The sequence below is a fragment of the Mytilus edulis genome, chromosome 3 (assembly GCF_963676685.1).
Source record: "Mytilus edulis chromosome 3, xbMytEdul2.2, whole genome shotgun sequence".
Lineage (NCBI taxonomy): Eukaryota > Metazoa > Mollusca > Bivalvia > Mytilida > Mytilidae > Mytilus > Mytilus edulis.
Window position 1 is genome coordinate 5390520 of NC_092346.1, and position 21732 is coordinate 5412251.

General features: G+C 31.9%; 1 protein-coding gene across 2 annotated transcripts in view; it reads right to left on the bottom strand.

Annotated features, from left to right (window-relative positions):
• Nucleotides 1-21732, bottom strand: part of LOC139515681 (HEAT repeat-containing protein 5B-like) — a 64250-nt gene that overhangs the window by 11493 nt on the left and 31025 nt on the right. The window contains exons 13-35 of one of the 2 annotated variants that reach the window (XM_071305324.1): nt 21265-21364; nt 20547-20656; nt 20113-20276; nt 17567-17599; nt 16102-16176; nt 15499-15705; nt 14764-14832; nt 14358-14479; nt 13713-13872; nt 13339-13528; nt 12613-12782; nt 11893-12211; nt 11299-11422; nt 10399-10517; nt 9953-10056; nt 9654-9731; nt 8990-9235; nt 8270-8459; nt 7552-7776; nt 5992-6154; nt 5319-5431; nt 3657-3953; nt 2962-3186 (exon numbers count right to left, since the gene is read on the bottom strand). In XM_071305324.1, coding sequence (XP_071161425.1) covers nt 2962-3186; nt 3657-3953; nt 5319-5431; nt 5992-6154; nt 7552-7776; nt 8270-8459; nt 8990-9235; nt 9654-9731; nt 9953-10056; nt 10399-10517; nt 11299-11422; nt 11893-12211; nt 12613-12782; nt 13339-13528; nt 13713-13872; nt 14358-14479; nt 14764-14832; nt 15499-15705; nt 16102-16176; nt 17567-17599; nt 20113-20276; nt 20547-20656; nt 21265-21364 — 3603 coding nt within the window. The remainder of the gene's footprint in view (nt 1-2961; nt 3187-3656; nt 3954-5318; nt 5432-5991; nt 6155-7551; nt 7777-8269; nt 8460-8989; nt 9236-9653; nt 9732-9952; nt 10057-10398; nt 10518-11298; nt 11423-11892; nt 12212-12612; nt 12783-13338; nt 13529-13712; nt 13873-14357; nt 14480-14763; nt 14833-15498; nt 15706-16101; nt 16177-17566; nt 17600-20112; nt 20277-20546; nt 20657-21264; nt 21365-21732) is intronic. The other variant, XM_071305325.1, reaches the window with a different exon arrangement.

Consider the following 21732-nt stretch of genomic DNA (forward strand, 5'->3'; position numbering starts at 1 on the left):
GCTATGAAACAGGATTTACTTAATACAAGTGAGCAAACCTTGTACAGGAAGTTAATTGGCCAAATAAATTGGGCTGTTCAAGTTTCAAGACCTGATATGGCTTTTGAAATGATAGACATGAGTACTAAACTGAAAGAAGGGACAGTGGCACATTTGATAAGAGCAATCAAAGCAAGTAATAGACTAAAGGAAATTAAATCAATAGTTTCATTTCCAAAAATGAATAAAGATATAAAAGAATGGAAAATTATCGTTTTAACAGACGCCGCTCTGGGAAATATTAGTAATGGAACTGGAAGTACAGAGTCTCATGTAATTTGGATAGTTGATAATGACAGTAATAGCTGTCCTATAAGTTGGCAAGCAAACAAAATCAAACGTGTAGTAAGATCAACAATTGCAGCAGAAGCCTTAAGCTTACAAGATGGGTTAGAGTCTAGTTTTTATCACCGTCGAATAATTGAAGACATTTTAGGATTAAAACATAAGACTATACCAATTGAAGCTTACATTGACAATAAAAGTGTAGTTGAAGCTGTTTATTCGACTAAACTTGTAGATGACAAGCGTTTAAGAATTGACATTGCAGCAATAGCTGAATCATTGGCATCAAAAGAAGTAGATAATATTAAATGGTGTCCAGGAGACAAACAATTAGCAAACTGCATGACAAAGTTTGGAGCTTCATCTTATGAACTTTTGCAAGTTATTCAAACAGGAAAAATGTTGAAGGACTTTGTTTAAAATTGTGAAATAACTCCTAACATTTTATCATTTTATGTTTGTCACATGGGGCAGAATAATCCCCTAGATCTGAGGGTAGTCTAAACCCTGTGACGATCTTGTAATTTTGATTTAGCAACTTTTATGTTTTCTAACGGGGCAGAATAATCCCCTAAGATCTGAGGGTAGTCTAAACCCTGTGAAGATCTTGTAATTGTATAAAACAAAAGAAAGTAGAGGGAATGTTAATCTAATGTCATTTGGACTATATAAAGAGAGATAACTCAATATTATGTTTGAACACTAACTGGTTTCCTGTTGAAGTTATCCTCTTCCTGTTAATGGTGAATTGTGTAACATGTGCTAATAATTATTAAAGTATTAAAACTTATTGATGTCCTTCTGAGTGCATTAACACCCTCAACCCCCCCCCCCCCTTTTTTTTCACATCCCCGTTTCCCTTTTTCCAAAACTGATATCAATTCAAATTTCTAATGGAGTTTGCAACAATAACTACTCTTTTAAATACATCATAATATATTAAAATGTAAAATAAAGTGCTTGTTATCACTGAATGGTAAAGATTGGTTGGTAGTAAAAGTGAATATACATTGTTTATTGTATAAAACAATAAAAAAAACTTCATCAGCAACATTTAATATTGGCAAATTTCCAATGAAGTTAGTTACATAAAGTTATTGGCAAATAAAAATAGAAAATGACATCATAGTCATGTCTGGCAAATGTCCAACATACATTATCTAAAAACATTTTAGATAAGATAAGGAAAAAAAGCTTCATCAGCAACATTTTATATTGGCAAATTTCCAATGAAGTTATTTACATAAAGTTATTGGCAAATAAAAATAGAAAATGACATCATAGTCATGTCTGTCAAATTTCCAACATATATTATCAACTACTATTCTATACAAAGAAAGATAACTCCAATTGAAAATTAATTGCTATTGCACAATATTGTGCAATTAGATATTTCTTGCTATTGTGCAATACTGTGCAATTGAAAATTTCTTGCTATTGCACAATACTTGATATGGAATCCTGATTTGGACCAACTTGAAAACTGGGCCCATAATCAAAAATCAAAGTACATGTTTAGATAAAGCATATCAAATAAGCCCAAGAATTTAATTTTTGTTAAAATCAAACTTAGTTTAATTTTGGACCCTTTTGACCTTAATCATGTTAATGTAGACCAATTTGAAAACTGGACCAAAAATTAAGAATCTACATACACAGTTAGATTTGGCATATCAAAGAACCCATTTATTCAATTTTTGATGAAATCAAACAAAGTTTAATTTTGGACCCCCATTTGGACCAACTTGAAAACTAGGCCAATAATTAAAAATCTAAGTACATTTTTAAATTCAGCATATCAAAGAACCCCAAAGATTCATTTTTTGTTAAAATCAAACTCTAAGTTTAATTTTGGACCCTTTGGACCTTAATGTAGACCAATTTGAAAACGGGACCAAAAATTAAGAATCTACATACATAGTTAGATTCGGCATATCAAAGAACCCCAATTATTCAATTTTTGATGAAATCACACAAAGTTCAATTTTGGACCCTTTGGGCCCCTTATTCCTAAACTGTTGGGACCAAAACTCCCAAAATCAAACCCAACCTTCCTTTTATGGTCATAAACCTTGTGTTTAAATTTCATAGATTTCTATTTACTTATACTAAAGTTATTGTGCGAAAAACCAAGAATAATGCTTATTTGGGCCCTTTTTTGGCCCTTAATTCCTAAACTGTTGGAACCAAAACTCCCAAAATCAATCCCAACCTTCCTTTTGTGGTCATAAACCTTGTGTCAAAATTTCATAGATTTCTATTCACTTAAACTAAAGTTATAGTGCGAAAACCAAGAAAATGCTTATTTGGGCTCTTTTTGGCCCCTAATTCCTAAAATATTGGGACCAAAACTCCCAAAATCAATCCCAACCTTCCTTTTGTGGTCATAAACCTTGTGTTAAAATTTCATAGATTTCTATTCACTTTTACTAAAGTTAGAGTGCGAAAACTAAAAGTATTCGGACGACGACGACGACGACGCAGACGACGACGACGACGCCAACGTGATAGCAATATACGACCAAAAAATTAAAATTTTTGCGGTCGTATAAAAATGTTTGCTCTCAAAAACAGACAACGGAGGATGCAAAATCTTGATCAAAGTGAGGTAAAAAACTGAAGGAGAAATGGACTTACTTTGGTTAGCACTATTGAGAACAGTTTTGAGAGCACTCTGTAATAACTGTGACCATCGGCCGGAGATAGTATCGTCAGAGAGGAATGATGAGGTACAAAGTGATTTCAGCGTGCATAAACATGAGGTAACAACAGCAGGTGATTTCCTCTCGGCTGACTTGGAAGACATTTCTCGTAACACACCCGTAATCAAATACAAAACTGTAGGCAGGACATTTGTACTACCTGGAATAATAAAGACAGATAGTATTTAAGTGTTTTAAAAGGTTTTCTAATATACCTTTAAATAAGTTTCTTTTCTTTTATCTGTTATAATAAAATTTCTGCATTACGATCAAATGAAGAGTAGTTTTTATTTGAAAGACTTAAAAGAGAATCATTACGTATGCATTTTTAAAACATAACAAATTTCTGTGCTGAGAGGTCAATGTGTACCTTTTTAATTAGCTGCAAACTCTGGATTCATTTTTATTTGTGGATTTTGTAGGTATAGGTCAACCACAAATTCAAAGCTTTCCATGAATTAAAATCTTCATACGAGCTTGAAAGCAAACTTTAATAAACTATGAAACTAAGTATCCACGATATTAAACGTTTCCGTAATCCACCAAAATTGTTACTAAAGAAAAGAAATTATCCACTGTAATAATAAAAGCTGTAACTTAAAGACTAGTTATGTATGCTGTATTACTTACCTGCAGGTGAACACAGACTGGGCAGATCTCCTAGTACAGATACTACTGCAGCTATCAGCTGACAACACTCGTCTGACAAACGTCGTGCAGGAGCCTGGAAACCAGTTGTTGGAGCAGAGGGGTTCAAAACAGGGATGTGTTTTGATATGACACACATACAGGCCTCTAATGCAGCAAAGACAAGAGATTTTCCTTGTTCTATTTCCCCTGATTCCCCTCCTTCTCCAACTGTAACGTTACTATCTGTGGTGTCCATGGACTCTGTACTACTTTCGGTACTCACAGGGGATTCTTTCTCTAAAAACATACAATTAAATAATGACAAAAATATTTAAAACCTTCATAAAGGAGTTATTTCCCTATGATTGTTACAAAATTTATCTGATTAATGCATAAAATTTGATTTAAAAAAAGCTAGTTTTCTGCAAATGATTTAAACAAGAGGCTGTACAACGACAGCAAACCGGATTTATTAACATTTATTTGTGTCCTGGCAATATCACAAGAACCATTACTGATGAATCGTGAAAGTGAAAATCGTCAATATCAAATTTGAAAAGCTTAGATTGAATGGTTCATGAGTAAATGCAACAACGTGAATGGAAACGCCATTTTACAATCTTTCAAGAACCATAACTCCTGAACGGTAAAAGTCAAAATCGTCATTATTGAACTTGACCTCTATTTTGTCATCAGTAACAACATATAAAAATTTTAAAAGCTTTGGTTGAATAGTTCATGAGAAAATGCACGGACACGACTGGAAACACCATTTTTCAATCTTTCAAGAACCATAACTCCTGAACGGTAAAAGTCAAAATCGTCATTATTGAACTTGACCTCTATTTTGTCATCAGTAACAACATATTAAAATTAGGGAAGCTTTGGTAGAACAGTTCATGCGTAAATGCACGGACACGACTGGAAACTCCATTTTTCAATCTTTCAAGAACCATAACTCCTGAACGGTAAAAGTCAAAATCGTCATTATTAATCTTGACCTCCATTTTGTCATCAGTAGCAACATATTAAAATTTGGGAAGCTTTGGTAGAACAGTTCATGCGTAAATGCACGGACACGACTGGAAACTCCATTTTTCAATCTTTCAAGAACCATAACTCCTGAACGGTAAAAGTCAAAATCGCCATTATTAAAATTGACCTTCATTAAGTTGTCAGTAACAACATATTAAAATTTTAAAAGCTTTGGTTGAACGGTTCATGAGTTAATGCACGGACAACATTTGATTGCCGCCCGCCCGCCGTACATCCCCAATTCAATAACCGACATTTTTGTCACAAAAATCCGGTTAAAAATTGGAATTTATTTTTAAATATTCAGTTTTGTAATAAGAATGATGAAAAATTTTCCTTTATTAGAATCAATTGCTTTTTGATTTCCAGTTTGCCACGTTGATTGTCAGGAGAGAGCTTGTAAAGTGAAACAGTTGATCTTACTTAGGGCTATTCCATTAAAATGGAGGTAGATGAGTAGAGAGGGATTTCCAAAATCCCCATACAACCAATGTACTTTCTTCGTAAATTTACATACATCAAATGAACACAAAATACATAAATGAGCAACAAACTTCCCTTCCGCCTTTCTGCCCTTCTATTTTAATGGAATAGCCCTTATCACAAGTCAGACACAATATACTGTACCTTTATAAAAGATTTTCTGTGAATCTAAGAAATCTGTGTAACTAAGGATAACTTGTTTTACTACATCAGCAGCTACTAAATGAAGTTGTAGATTTTCTCTGGTTAGGAATGTTCTGTAAACAAAAAAACTAAGAATTAATAAACAAATAATAATATATATCAGAAACTTTTCAATATGTAAACTCTTTGTTTTGAGTAAAGAAGATTATCCTTGTCAGAGCATTTTTTAGCTTGAAGAAAGACACTTCATGAAACATGTGATGGCCTGAATTGAAACAAGACCTACCAGGATGTGATTTGTATTGTTGGGAAATTTCAAACTATCAACAAGCAGAAAACAGCAGCATGGTAGATCTAAACACTGCCTACAAGTTTCATCTAAACATTATCAAACTGCAAACCAAATACAAAGTCATTACCCTCTCATAGATGACAAGAAAACTCTTTTAGATGTCTTCGACCAAAGGACTTTCCGACAGATAGAATAATGGAATAATTGATGAGTCAAGCAATTACTAGACCTGCTTTGCAGTTTGCGATGGGTAAATAAATAACAACAGAATTTTTCGAAAAAAACTGATTTACTTTCTTGTGAAATAAAAAAACCAATGGAAGTCTATAGATTCATTTGTGCATCAATTATTCTCAAATACTGCAGTATTAGCATGCTCACCGATGCATAACAGTAAGAATTTCTACAGATAATACTGGATCTTCAGCGATGTATTTGCGTGGCCAGTCAGAGACAACCATTGCATGTAATCCTTTTAACAACGACATAAAGTTCAGTTCAGGTATAACTGTTGTATGATTGGTTAAAGCTTCCATTGTTACACCTGAAAATAACATTTATTTATAATTTATTCATCTTTCATCAATATATATTTACATTCAACAAAAATATCTTTTTATTGTACATTCTTCTGTATTCCTTTTGTTATTCAACTATTTATTTAACAAGTGTTAAAGAGTAAAATTTGAGTGCAAAAACTATAGTCGCTGTCAGCTGAAATTCGTAGCGGTTATCGGTAAAAACAATCAAAACTATCAATTGCGTTCACTGGAGATTTAGTTTTTCACATTCCATTCATAAATCGCAAAAAGAAAAACCACTACTGACCTACCTTTTATGTGATTGCACTGTGATATTCCTGACCTTCACATTTTCCAAGACGATTTTGAATGGTGGAATCAGCCATTGTTTTTACCAGAGTTGTTTCCGTGGAGTTCAATTTCATAAAATTTGCATAAAGCGCGGGTAACTTTATCACATCAATGAAAAGAACATTTCAGGAAACTGCGTAAGTGACGAATGTCATATGTAAACAAATGATCCTCATAGAAACTAAGATGGTGGAATTACAATGGAAAACATTCTTGAAATTGTGAAGGTCAGGATTATTACAGTGTGATCACTTAAAAGGTAGGTCAGTAGTGGTTTTTCTTTTTGCGATTTAAGAAAGAAATGTAAAACTATATCTCGAGTGAACGCGATTGATAGTTTAGATTATTTTTACCGATAACCGCTACGAATTTCCGCTGACGGCGACTATAGTTTAATGTTGTTTATGTACCGGTAGAAAGTCACAAACTAGACCTCTCATAGTCTCTGCTAGATTCATTTGATGCTCTTATAAAGTGTTTATTTCATTTTCTATACTCAGGACAGTAAGGGACGACATCAAAAGATCAATGTAAGATAAAAAACTTAATTCAAATAGTTTGGGGGTTGGGGTTGAACTGCTGCAAGATGTGGTTATCCCACATTGATTTTTACATATATCTATATGGGCCAATCAATTTTTCCCAAATTAAGTTAAGAGGAGGTTGGGGTCAGTGAAAAAACTATGTGAATTAAGTTTTTTATCCTTCATTGAATTAAGTTAAGAAGAAGGGTGGGGTTAGTGAAAAAACTATGTGAATTAAGTTTTTTATCCTTCATTGAACTTTTGATGTCGTCCCTAAAGAGCTTCACATATTATATAGAAACTTGTCTATTGGTGGAGATGTCTTTTGAAATTTGTGTCAATGGTTAGCTCTTTCTTTGAGGAATACTCTACATCTGCTTTTACTCATTCAGCAGGCTCACATATCCAACATGCCACATCAAAATGAGGACAAAGTCACGACAAAATAGGCTTGTAAGGTATGTACTCCAAATTGTCATGACAAATCCTCTGAAAATTGATATCCCACAAGTAATAATGACTTAACAGTGATCATATATTTTTACCTAGGAGTAAGAAGAATCTTTCTTTATTTACATCATTCATATTAGCTGGAACATTTTTCTCATTGCCATCATCTTTATCTTTATTTGTAAATTCTGTCTCTTTCAGCCATATAGTTAATGCATGTAGTATAGAAGGCCAACATTGCTTATAGTGCTGCTTGGCCGACTCTATTGTATCTGGATGATAGAATGTTCCACCTTCTGATGGTAGCTGACTGGAGTATTCTACAACACAATAATTAAATAATTATCACTAAGTCAATAAAATAGGATGAACTTATCAACCAGGTGCAATTGTTATTTTTTTGTTAAGATATAATGTTTTAATATCAACTTTGCTGTCAGATTCTTTTTTAAATGTTATTGTAGATATGTATAAATATGTTTTGGATATCTTCAGTGAAGGTTAAATTACCTACCCTTAAAAGTTATTAGATAGTGTGTGTTTATTCACCCATTTATCTTACATTTTTTCACCCCCATTTAACAATGTGCCCTTATTTCCTTCTTTGACTTTTTCCAATGGACTTTACAATCAATCCTTTTTTTTATCAAAAATAACTTTTTAATTTTCTGCATTTAGTGTATCATTAAATAATGAAATGAAATTATTGATAACTATTATCTATTGTAACTTGCGTATAAAAAGGGGAGGTAACCGCAACACCTCTGAATTCTAATTAGGAGCAGATGTCTCTTAATACAGCTTCAAACTTACCCGAGGGAAGCGAGAGATAGCCATAATCTCTGAGAGCCCCATACCAATTCTGACTAAGGGTAGGTAACTCTGGTTTTACAAGTGATAATAAACTTTCTCTAGAGTTGTCACTATATTCATCATCAAACTTAGATTTATTATTTACTCCTTTTTCATTCTCTTTATCTCTTTCAACAGCTACAATGTAAACCTGTAAAAAGAAATATAATTTATTGAGATTGAATAATACATCAAATCACCACTGATCACTGTAAAAAGGAGCAAATTAGACCATTTGGCCACCAGGGCCCCATCAACAATATATTGCACTTGTCTAGACAAGTGAATCTTAAAGGGAAAACAATAGAATTTGCCATTGAGACTGTAAGACAATACTATAAAGTACCTACTCATAATATAAAGTTGGTTTACTTAAACATTGCAGTACTGTTAATTCAGAAATTATTGCGATATTTTTATCATTGCAAAAAAACGCAACAGGGTTATAATTGCAACGATTAAAACTCACATTTTCAATTTTTTTTATAACAATCAAACAGCATTTTTCTGAATATTGCAAAAATTAAAATCACATTTTAGTCTAAAATGACAAAATCGCAATAATAAATGCATGCAATTATATCTGAATTTACAGTACTTGAACTTTAACATATTTAAAAATATACATTTCACATGTATGTCATTATTAACATATGTGTGGATATAAAAACCAATACTAACCTCTGCCCAAGCTCTTAATACTGCTAGTTTTTCCATTGTGACGGCACTTTCGTTGTATATTTGTGACTGTGATTTTCCTGAGTTAAGTTTTGCTAATGAGGATACTAGTAGTTGATGAACTCTGCGTAAATCATTTAAATCCCTGGCGACACCACTCCCAATCCATGTGCTACATACATTACAAGCTGCAGCCGTCACATCTGAGGGTGTGTCTTGAGAGAAAGCTGGCCGCAATGCTGCACTAACCTAGGAAACAAAAATAAATCATTGATCACTAGTGCATATTAAACTGTAATACATAAACTGTGGATTCATTATAATTAGTGAGTAACTATTTTCTGAGAATTCATGGGTATAGATTAACCCAAGAATTTAATTATTTAACAAAGTATATATCTTAAATACACTTGTTTGCACTCTTTCGAAATCCATCAAATCAAATTTTCTCATAAATAAATTTTTTCTCAACTCACAAAAAACATGAAATCTTATAGAAATACAGAACTTTATATGAAAAAGAAAATAATGGAAATCTCTTGTGCACTCTTATGGGTCTATGAAGAGAAGTATGAAACTGACCTGTTCCTGAGAAATATATGAATCATATCAAATGGATTAACAAATAAATATAACATACTCTGAGAATACAAGTTTGAAAACATACCTGTGCTTGAAACTGTTCTAAGATTACATGACCTGGAAATTCTGGTTCTGGTACCTTAGCAAACTTCATAATAACATCCTGAAAAAAAATGTTTTCCAAATTACTTTTCATTCATTTTGACAAGATCAAATCTTTTTTTATAATCTTTTGTCAGTTGGTAACATGGGAGATACAAATTACAGTAATCTAATTATCTTTTACTGAGTACAAATTTTATTTGTAAAATTTCCATCATTACTTTACGTAGAGATATAATGGTCTGTCATCATGTGAATTTTAGTAATTTAATTTGACATTACCTGTAAAGCAGAAAGTCCAGCAAGTCTAAGTTGGTTGCTGTCTGAGGTAGCTGCTATGAAGGCCATCCTGACCAACTCTGACAGATGTAACACTAAGTAATTCACTGAAATTAAACATACATAAATAATAAGTACAATGTAATTTCAATTTCAAAATCTTTTATGCTTTTTTGGAACAAGTTTTTCATGGTTTTATCCTCATTTTCTAAAAATTAAAGGTAGGTCGTAAGTTTTCTCACTTAAATTGTTTTTACATTTGTCATTTAGGGGTCTTTTCTAGCTAACTATTTGGTGTAGGATTTACTCATTATTGAAGGCCATACAGTGACCTATATTTGTTAATTTCTGTGTCATTTGGTCTCTTGAGATGAGTTGTCTCATTGGCAATCCTACCACATCTTCATTATTATAAGTAAGTACACTTTATGTTTAAAATTAGTTTATACCTTGACCAGTTGTATTCTTTAGGTTCCTTGCTTTTTCCAGATCAAAATGTGTGTCATCTACTTCACATGCTGTTACAATCATCCTTAAACATTCTGTGGCAAACACTCGAGTTGGCCATCTACAAGTAAACATAAAGAAGTTACAATCATTCTTAAACATTCTGTGGCAAACACTTGAGTTGGCCATCTACAAGTAAATGTAAAGAAGTTACAATCATTCTTAAACATTCTGTGGCAACCACTTGAGTTGGCCATCTACGAGTAAATATAAGTAAGCTTTGATAATTTTTCAATAATCAAAGTGCAGATATATTGTACTGTATTTTCTGGTCTATTACCATTTTAAAATATATGAAGTTACTATTCTTTTTTTGCATCTCTCCCAAAGAAAACATTCCATTAAAATAAAAGTTGGGAGGATTTATTAAATTACAGTTAATAAAATTGAGAATGGAAATGGTTCATTTTGTATTTTTTATGCAAAATCATTCACACTGTTATTTATTGAGGAATCTTAGAAGTCTTTCCTTCAAACCCAACATCAATTCCTTTAAAATAGCTCTTACAGGGCTGATACTACGTCAAATTCATAGTGAAAAGTTACTTCTCTTTTTGTGACTGGCAGTAAAGAAAAGTAACAAGTGGTCTTGAAGACAAACAAAAAATCAAATTAATACGGTAAATTCAGAAATTATTGTGATGTTTTTATTATTGCAAAAGATGCGATAGGGTTATAATCTCAATAATTTAAACTCACATTTAAATTTTATTTATATGAATTGAACAGGATTTTCCTCAATATCGCAAAATTTAAATCACATTTACGTTTGAAATGACAAAATCTCAAAAATAAATGCACGCAATCATTTCTGAATTTACAGTATTCTAATTAGAACCAACCTTGGAGCTACTGTAGGATGAGTTACATCAGCTTCTAAAGCAGTAAATGTTTCATTGTCATCTTCATCTTCAGAATCTTTATCATCTAAATCATTATCTCCATCCTGTAAACTACTGGTCGTGTCTGGAAAAATAAAAAACATCTCATAAAAAGACATTTTTTTTCACAAAATGGATTGCTAACTACCACTTTCTTGCAGTTCAGTAAAATGGTAAAAAGCTTTTTAATGTTTACTGCCGTATATCGTGTTTTTCACATGTATCTAATTTTTGCACAGCATTGATTAAACTGCCATATGTTAAGTCAAAACTGTGAAACAAAACTTAACACAAAAATAGATATATGGTATTTTGTTTGATGTTTTGAGTGTGTGTTTATGAGATATTGACTCCCACTATATTTTTCCTTATCTTTGTAATTGGAAAGCTGTCTCATTGATACACATAAACCTTCTCTTTCAAATTCAAAGTTTTTTTTATTTGATATAAGAACTGAAGTCAGATTAGTTTGAACACGCAATCCCAAGACTTACTTGTACCATGAAATTAATCTTATGATGGAAGTTTAACTCTTGATCACATTCCTTTACATACCTGTTGATGCTGAAAGGACATCTTTAAGAAGTTTCAGCCATCGAGTGAGGTTACGGGTGGCCAGTGCTTGTAACAAGCTGTCGATGGTGTCCTGTACGTCTGATATTAATTTCCCATCTGTCTCTGTATCCATCATACCAAACAGCGAACCTTCTAATCCTGTGTCAGTAATAAAGGAATCAGGTTGTCCTTCCTTGCCTTCACTGACGGCCAGAGTTAGGGCCTGCTCACTGACCTCCCCAGCCTCTCTTGTCACAAGCTGACGTAAACAACCTACGGCAGCTCTTCGTAACAATAAATGACCACTGGCTAAATTCTCCTGTAAATGGTATCAAACATTTAAACGTGTTTAAATAGACTTATTAATTTTTCTTTCCTTATTTTGGTGGGTAAAGTGTTGCTCAATTGTGAATCATGCATCGTGTATGAGTTTCATTAAATTTAGATGAAAAAAGAATTAAGTAAGAGTGCGAAAACAAAAATGAAATGGAACAGATAGAAGAATATTATAAGGTAACATTTGATGCCCCCATTTCCTGTATACAAATTAATTTGGCCAACTTCTGACTTACTTTCAAATTTGATTTCAGTAATAAATACTTACACAAAGCTGAGGAATTAATGAGGTTAGATTAACATGACGGGGAGCAAACATATGTAACTGTTGTAGACATGTGATGGCCTCAACATTGACTAGAGTCCTGAGTAACAAATACTTACACAAAGCTGAGGAATTAATGAGGTCAGATTGACATGACGAGGAGCAAACATATGTAACTGTTGTAGACATGTGATGGCCTCAGCGTTGACTAAAGAGTCCTGGTGGCACTGCATAATAGCACAACACACCATACAGTACAATCTGGCTGTGGCTATGGAACCACTGTTTCCTACAATGAAAACAATTTCACATTTCACTTAAGATTCATTAAAAGAAGTATTGTCGCAATTGTCATAAATTAAGTTAATCATACAGTACATTTAACCTTTTTGAAAATTTTCTGTAATTAGTTTGACACAAATTATTGAATAACTAGTTCAAGAGTTCAAATATAGACATTAATCAAAGAGAGACCAAATATAACATTAAATCATGTATGCACATAAAGCATGAGTTAATTCTCCGTGTTATTCAGTCATCAGTTGGATATTTTTCAATATTTGAGTTCTTGAACTAGTTATTTTATTAACTTTATTGGAAATGAAGTAGAAAATGCAAGAAACTTAATCTTTTTTCTTTGCATAACAATTTTTGTTTGATGCAATTTCATTGATTGTTTGACATGAGAGGAGTGGAATTATCAGATTTATTTTTTTCATAAGTAAAATTAACAGTTTTTATTACACTGAAAGATCAAGGAATTTTATTGCAATAAATGTAATAAATAAATTAATTTAATTGTTGAAAAGACTTTTTGTAAAGTAATCAATTGTCCTAATGTTGACCTTGTAATTCAGGTCCTAATGATGTTATGAGTGCTGACAAACATTTGCCCAGACACTGATGAACATCTACTGTAGAGGGAGGCACTGTCAGTAATAACTGTAACACTAAGGTCAAGGTTGGCTCCACATAACTACGGAACATTGGACCTCCTGAATCAGCTATCAGTCCTAAAGCATGTAAAGACCAAACCTGAAAAAGGAGATATAAACACAGTCAATTATTTAATCAAAAGGAAGGTCTTTTATACAGTTTGCTGTTGGTCACAGGAAAACAAAATGTTTAGTTAATCTTTTCTAAATAAAAGGTGAATTTGTACATGGGACACAGATGATGACCCTGCTTGCATAAAACTTTATTCAATTTATATATTTACCTGCACAACTGGTGAACTTGAATCTTGTGCTAGGGCCAACAGTATGCTAACACTTGTATTGAGATGCTGTCCTGAGCCCATCCCTCCAACATATCTATGTAGACAACCCAGAGCTAGGGAATGCCCAGTCCTGCTCACTACATCTCTAGCTGACTTCAAACTAAAATAAGAAAGTATATTATTATTTTTTTAGTACAAATTTTTGTTGGTATAGGGAACCAAAAATATAAATGTTCAATTTGCGAAAGAAACTTTTGCAAAACCACAAGATAAAATATCCATGAACATTTTTTTCGTCTGTTTCCACAAAAATTGTTACCCATGAAAATAAACATTTCAAGAGCAAACAAATTAAAAAAATATTAAGCATCTAGTCTGATTAATCAGAAAGAGATTAAGTTTAAGAAGTTGTATGTCAAGGCTGGATTTTAACAACATTGACTACCCATAAGGGTCTTGCATGGTCAGTAATTCAAGTCTCATACAACACTGAAAAAGATTTATATGTTGGCAACTAAATATATATTGTTGTTGCTTTTTCTTCTTTTTATTTTTATGATTGTCTAATTATGGATACCCCCAGATAATCGCTCTTTCATTTAAGGAAACCAAATTATCTAACCTGTACAAGGTTGTGATACTAACCTATTAAAGCTACTTTGTGCCATATCAGCAATAAATCTACTATCTCCAACCACCTGAGCTATTCTACCCAAGGCCTCTCCTGCAGCACATCTTAAAATTGGGTTCTGGCTTCCTAAAGCACCCTGGAAATAAAGTAAGATACATTCATGAATATACACTTAATTCTAGCATCTCTAATGAAGATTCTCAGTCTACTTTACAAAAAATCTTATTAACCTAAATGCAATGTCACAAAAGAAAATCTCAAAATAATTTGATACTTGCAAATTAAAACAGCTTTGTACTGAAGCGTTTACATTTAGACAAAAGAGTGAAGTAAAGAAGTATTTTAATCAACAGTATTCCCATTTTTTCTTGCCAGACAGCATGTTTATATGATATTAGATAAAATCAGTAAAGACTGTACCAATATGAGATTGAAAGCTGCCTGTCTAACGTCATCTGGGCCAACACTGGTCTTTGTTTCAGCCAAACTCTGAAAACATAAAAGTCAAATATTATTATCAAGTTGAAAAGTGTTGATTTACCATCTTTTGGTATGAATAAAACACACCCATGCAGAGTAAGCTATACATCATCCTAGAAAGTTGAGAAAAACTTTTAACACACAGGTATTTTCTGGACAAAATTTAATAAACACAATACACAAATTTACTTTTGTTTTGCCTGTTGTCTTACCTTTATGATTTTATAATTTGTATGTATGCATGTACATAGACTCTTTTGTTAATGGAAGCATCCCTCAAAAAATCCATGTAAATCAAGCCGTGTCCCTAACTTATGTAGAACCGATCACTAAACACAAAGGGAGTGTAAGGAAGTCTGTTGTTGTTGTTGAGGAAGAGAGGAACTCTTAAAAAGAGTCTATGATCTTCTTAGGAGGAACAGACAAACTAAAGAGATATATGTAGGATAATAAACCAAGGCCCCAAAGTTTTCATTGTAGTTTAACATGGTCTGTGTACCAAAATTGTGTGATGGAGGCTGAAAAACACCTTTTTAAGTATTGGAAATTCCAATACCCGGAGTAAGGATTAAAATTCAGGACCTTCAGCACTTTTGTTTATTGGTCTTAATCACTAGGATGTGAACCACATTTTTATTGTTTGAACTACTCATTAATACTAAAGTGTAGATTTACCTTTAATGAACACAACACTGCAGTAAATATGTTCATCTGTACAGCCTGTTGTCTAAATGATTTGGCTTGTTTGATGCATTCGTTAAAGTGTTGTAACATCTGAAATCTGTGTTTGTGTGCCACACGTGGGAATACTGATCCATACAACTTGACAGAACTATCAATAACCGCCACACCCAATGGCAGGGGTCCTGGAACTGGGTCACTCTGAAAAACAATTACTAGATATAAAACTGACATTTTCCATTTATCTTTTCATACAGAAAGTTTTTATTATGTTCATCATTATAATTGTTATCATTTAACATACTTTGCCGCCAATTAATAAAAAGAGGAAACATTTCTATTCTTGCTTCTGGGTGCTTTTCGAAGCCCAAAAGTATCTCTTCTTTCCAATCAAATTACTTCTCCAACTAAACATGAAGAATTTGAGTGGAACTTTATCAACAAGTATAGGTGTGAAAACTTTTGCAGAATTATCATTTTCTAATCCTCACTCAACAAAAAGCTTCCTATTGTGACTCACAGCTGATATTTTACAATATCAACATGCAGACAACCTGATAATTGGTACTTATATCAAATGGACAAAGAAAGGCTTACCAGAGGACATCTTTGATACAGGGAGTGTGAATCGTGTTCTAATGCTCCAGATCCTGATGCACTATTTGGTTGAAGCTGAAAGAAAAAAAAAACTACAAATTAGAACAAAAATTAATAATCATTAAAGATAGTAAGTTTTGTGCATTCAAGAATACAGACAACAGTTTTTTCCGAGCATGGAATTTGACACATAACACTTCCTTTTACAGTTCGTTGTTTTTCTGTTGGTTTTATAGAATATAATTAAGCCTAGTATTTACCTACAAAAGCACAGCTATTTGTGCCACACATCAAAATCTACACTAGCCTGCCTATGAAAGTCATGATTTTTTCGCATGATGTTAATGTATTTAATGCATATTCTAAAACATGGGTTTAAAGAATATTAGCATGATTTAGTCATAACTTGTCCCATTGTCTATTTTAATGATTTGGAAAGATGGAAAGCTGGGTAGATGAAGTAGAATATTTACATTTTTTTTCAATAAAAGTATTAAAAATTCTGTTTTATTTATTGTCAAAATGCTATTAAATAGTTTCTGATTAATTTTCCAAAGATTTTCAAAAGACTAGGTAAGTCTAATAGAGCTCATGTTAGTTTTTAGTTTGTTTTTATAACAATTCCTGATATAAAGATCAAATGTTTAAATAAGAAATTTCACTTAGTGACATTGATTTCAATTCCATAATTTATAGAATAAAGACTAAAAAAAACTCTCTTAATTGCTTTTTTTCTTTGAGTCTTTTCAATCTTTAATGAAAAGCAGACCATCATTTATTGGGGGGAAAACCATGTGATATCAAATTATACTCCATGCTTTTTAATCAAACAGTTATCTAAGGTTATATATCAGAAAAGATTTCAAACAAAGCACAATGATAATTTATCATTGTAAAAAAATCAAAAGCTGAAGAGTCAAAGGTATACATCATGCCATGAATATTATCAACACTGTACCATGCAGATTTCAAAAACATACAATTCTTCTGTTCAAATATGAAAATACTGCAAAGAACAAACATTTCATCTTTTAATAACTTTTCATACAAGAATTCACAGTCTCATTTTTTTTGGACAAGTTTAAAATTAAAAAAGCTTCTATTTAATTATAAATCATGAAGAAATTCTTACAAATGCTTCAATGAATCTAAAATTCAGCCGAGTTGCATTTTGATCCACAATATTATCTAAAGAAACCCTTCCCAGAACCTTATTTAAAAAGACCTTGTCCAGAACATTATTTTAAGAAACCTTTCCAAATGAAAAAAAAAAGAATTAAATAAATGAAAAGTATAATAGGTAAAGACCACCCTATTGCCAAAACTAGACTAAAAGAATTTCTTAAGAAACACTTTTTTTTAAACAAAAACCAATCCAAAGATTTTTAGGAAGAAGAATTATGCAACTCGGCTCTAAGAAGCCATGCGGACATTGATTCATTCATTGGTTAGTCAGAGTACTTACTACATTTGAATCCACTTTACGTTCAGGTTCAAACTATAATAGTTCACACAAAGTTAAGTTAATTCTTTGATATAAATTGATCTATTACCAGGTCATAACGACAGCTAATTATACTTCACTTTTATTCTTTCAATACCTTTCATTTAAAATTAAAAATATCAGTATACAACTTACTCACAACCTTCAGTCATCTGATCAAATCAAATCTTGTTAATCAAATTTTTTTTTTGAGCTTTTGATATTGCCATTTGCAAAATGACTTTCGGTTTTGAATTTTCCTTAGAGTTCAGTATTTTTGTGATTTTACTTTTTACCAACAAAAAAAACCAAACTTTTAAGTTTCAACCATGTGACAAATAATTTATCAGAAAAAGAAACAGTAGCGAAATGTTTTTAAAAAGAATTTAAAAAAAACTGAAAGTTTTAATATTCTGTGAAAAAAATCAAATCATAAATTAAATAATTGACTGAACATGGCAGTTAGAGAGTTTGCAAAGGTGCTAGATGGTTAAATGGACTTTCAATCTATCAATTATTTACTGGTCCGAACAAAATACCGCTGAAAAATTAAAGATAACCTCATGAAAAGTTTAAATGTCATTTTACTACACAAGCGAATTGAAAAAGTAGATTTGTTCTCTGAAATTGTTGTAGGTTTATTTAATTTTTCTATCCTCATAAAAATATCACTTTATATATTGTCTATTAAATGAGACTGTAAATTCTGTACAAAAATGTGCCAGACAAAAAAGATAAACAAAAGGCAGTACAAAATGCAGCATTTCACAGACAAATATGTTTCGTGATCTAGATATTAGTTAAATTAATAACATTTCAATTTTATTGCAAAACGTTCACATTTATAGTTCTTATTCTTAATAATCTTCAGCTAGGTTGATAGGCACATGCTTGCAATAGTGTCTTTCCTTTTAGAAAATGTAATAGTAATATATGCTAAATAAGGGTTGATACTTAAATGTCTTCTGCAATGTTTAAATTATTTCAAAGGTCAATGAACTTGCTACAAGGGGTATAATAATAATAATAGACTATCATGTATAATTTTTCAAATGGGGAACCTTAAAGTTACCACATGGAGTGTGAAAGTGAGGTTAACAATATATGATAGACTAGATCCTTAACGTTACCACATGGAGTGTGAAAGTGAGGTTAACAATATATGATAGATGAGATCCTTAATGTTACCACATGGAGTGGGAAAGTGAGGCTAACAATATATGATAGATGAGATCCTTAAAGTTACCACATGGAGTGTGAAAGTGAGGCTAACAATATATGATAGATGAGATCCTTAATGTTACCACATGGAGTGTGAAAGTGAGGTTAACAATATATGATAGATTAGAACCTTAAAGTTACCACATGGAGTGTGAAAGTGAGGCTAACAATATATGATAGATGAGATCCTTAAAGTTACCACATGGAGTGTGAAAGTGAGGTTAACCATATATGATAGATGAGATCCTTAAAGTTACCACATGGAGTGTGAAAGTGAGGTTAACAATATATGATAGATGAGATCCTTAATGTTACCACATGGAGTGTGAAAGTGAGGTTAACCATATATGATAGATGAGATCCTTAAAGTTACCACATGGAGTGTGAAAGTGAGGTTAACAATATATGATAGATGAGATCCTTAATGTTACCACATGGAGTGTGAAAGTGAGGTTAACAATATATGATAGATTAGAACCTTAAAGTTACCACATGGAGTGTGAAAGTGAGGTTAACAATATATGATAGATGAGGTCCTTAAAGTTACCACATGGAGTGTGAAAGTGAGGTTAACAATATATGATAGATTAGATCCTTAAAGTTACCACATGGAGGGTGAAAGTGAGGTTAACAATATATGATAGATTAGATCCTTAATGTTACCACATATAGTGTGAAAGTGAGGTTAACAATATATGATAGATTAGATCCTTAATGTTACCACATGGAGTGTGAAAGTGAGGTTAACAATATATGATAGATTAGAACCTTAATGTTACCCCATGCAGTGTGAAAGTGAGGTTAACAATATATGATAGATTAGATCCTTAATGTTACCACATATAGTGTGAAAGTGAGGTTAACAATATATGATAGATTAGATCCTTAATGTTACCACATGGAGTGTGAAAGTGAGGTTAACAATATATGATAGATTAGATCCTTAATGTTACCACATGGAGTGTGAAAGTGAGGTTAACAATATATGATAGATGAGGTCCTTACTATATCCATGGACATAACTAACACATTCTGTGGCAATGACTCAAAATATAAAACTTATTTAAAAGCTTGAAAGTGCAGATAAGGCATATTGAAAAATTTATAATTTTTATTGTTGCTCCAAATCTTGTAAAAAGTAAATTCACTTCCTGTGTGACTACCAGCAAACAAAAACTTACTCTATTTTATTTACAAGTATAGACACCATTTTTTTCTTTTCCAAAACATTAACAAACGAAAAAGAAAATGAACAAAGCTATCTTTTTTATTTATGTATTGGCATTACACCAGCATTATTTTTATACCTGATCTTCTATAGCTTTGTGGTCAGTTTCCTGTAACCATGATCCTAATATAACACTATCATCCACGTGACAAAGTGATCTCAGAAGTGATGTCGTTGTATTGGCTGGATTATCTGTCAATGTAAACTCAGCCACCAACTCTCGAAGCAATACTGTATAGGTAGCTGGAACAATAAACAATAATATCACATTAGAATTTTACTACTAAGTTTACTAAAACATTTGATTTACTGATAACATATTGGACACCCTAAACTTTATGTGATAACAGTGAGTTCAAGTGAATATGATGATAACAGAATGTTGTCATTTGACAACAAAATTTACAGAGTATTTTAATTCAAAGATAATACAAATCTTTTAATTATCTTTCATTTTAAATTAAGACTCTTCTCAGACTCATATTATCATGTGATCTTTTGATCTGTACCTACCCTCAAATGTGTCTGGAGGAAGTAACGATAAGACGTCATATAAGCGTAACCTAACCATAGCAGCACTGGCCTTCAACTGGGAACCACACTGTTTTATAACACCAGGGATACTGGAAAATTAACATATATTACATTAAAACTCAGTATTTCTTATTTCTTATAATAAATACTGGTACAGTAAATAATGAAATTATTGCCATATTTTATTATTTAGAAAAATGTGACTTAAAGGGTTGCAGTTTTTACATTTAATCCATCAGACTGTAAAATCAGTCAAGCAAGGTGAAATATATAATACTGGTATGGGGCATAGTTTTAAAGGATCAACATATATTTTTCAGTGAATTAAATTTGAAAGTTTAAACAGCTAATTTAGTACAGATTTTATAGCCAGCAAAGTGGCAAAAATCCTCTCTGGCCTTTGTTAGTCTTGTATTATTTTAATTTTAGTTTCTTGTGTACAATTTGGAAATTAGTATGGCGTTCATTATCACTGAACTAGTATATATTTGTTTAGGGGCCAGCTGAAGGACGCCCCCGGGTGCTGGAATTTCTCGCTACATTGAAGACCTGTTCGTGACCTTCTGCTGTTGTGTTTTCTATGGTCGGGTTGTTGTCTCTTTGACACATTCCGCATTTCCATACTCAATTTTATCTTTTATTAATGTAAATATAATTTCCATTTAGATATTATTTTATTGCATTTTATTGTACATACTGTGAAAACATGAGAAGAGCACACTCCAGAGGTGCAAGTAATCTTCTAATAACATCCTCTGTAACCAATTCTCTACAGTTCAGCAAGAAACTGTACATAGCTGTTATCAAATAGAAAATTACATACATAAACTAATAGTGAAATGCTGTGAAAATAAAAATAATATCATTTATATATATGAATAAAAAAAGATGTCAGTGCAAGTCAATGAAACTGAAAAGTTATATAGTTTATGCTGTTGTTATCTAAATTAAAGATTAAAATATCTTATCCCTTTTAAAAATCCTGTTGCTATTAAACTTCAGTGCCAATCATTCAGCAAAATTGAAGAAATTTGCACTAAAAATAGAAACCAATTTATTGTATTTACAGAAAGGTCCTACAATACACCAAGATATCTAATTATTATGTAATGTAAACATTTATTACATCACAAACAAATGAACAATCAAATTGCACAAAACTAAT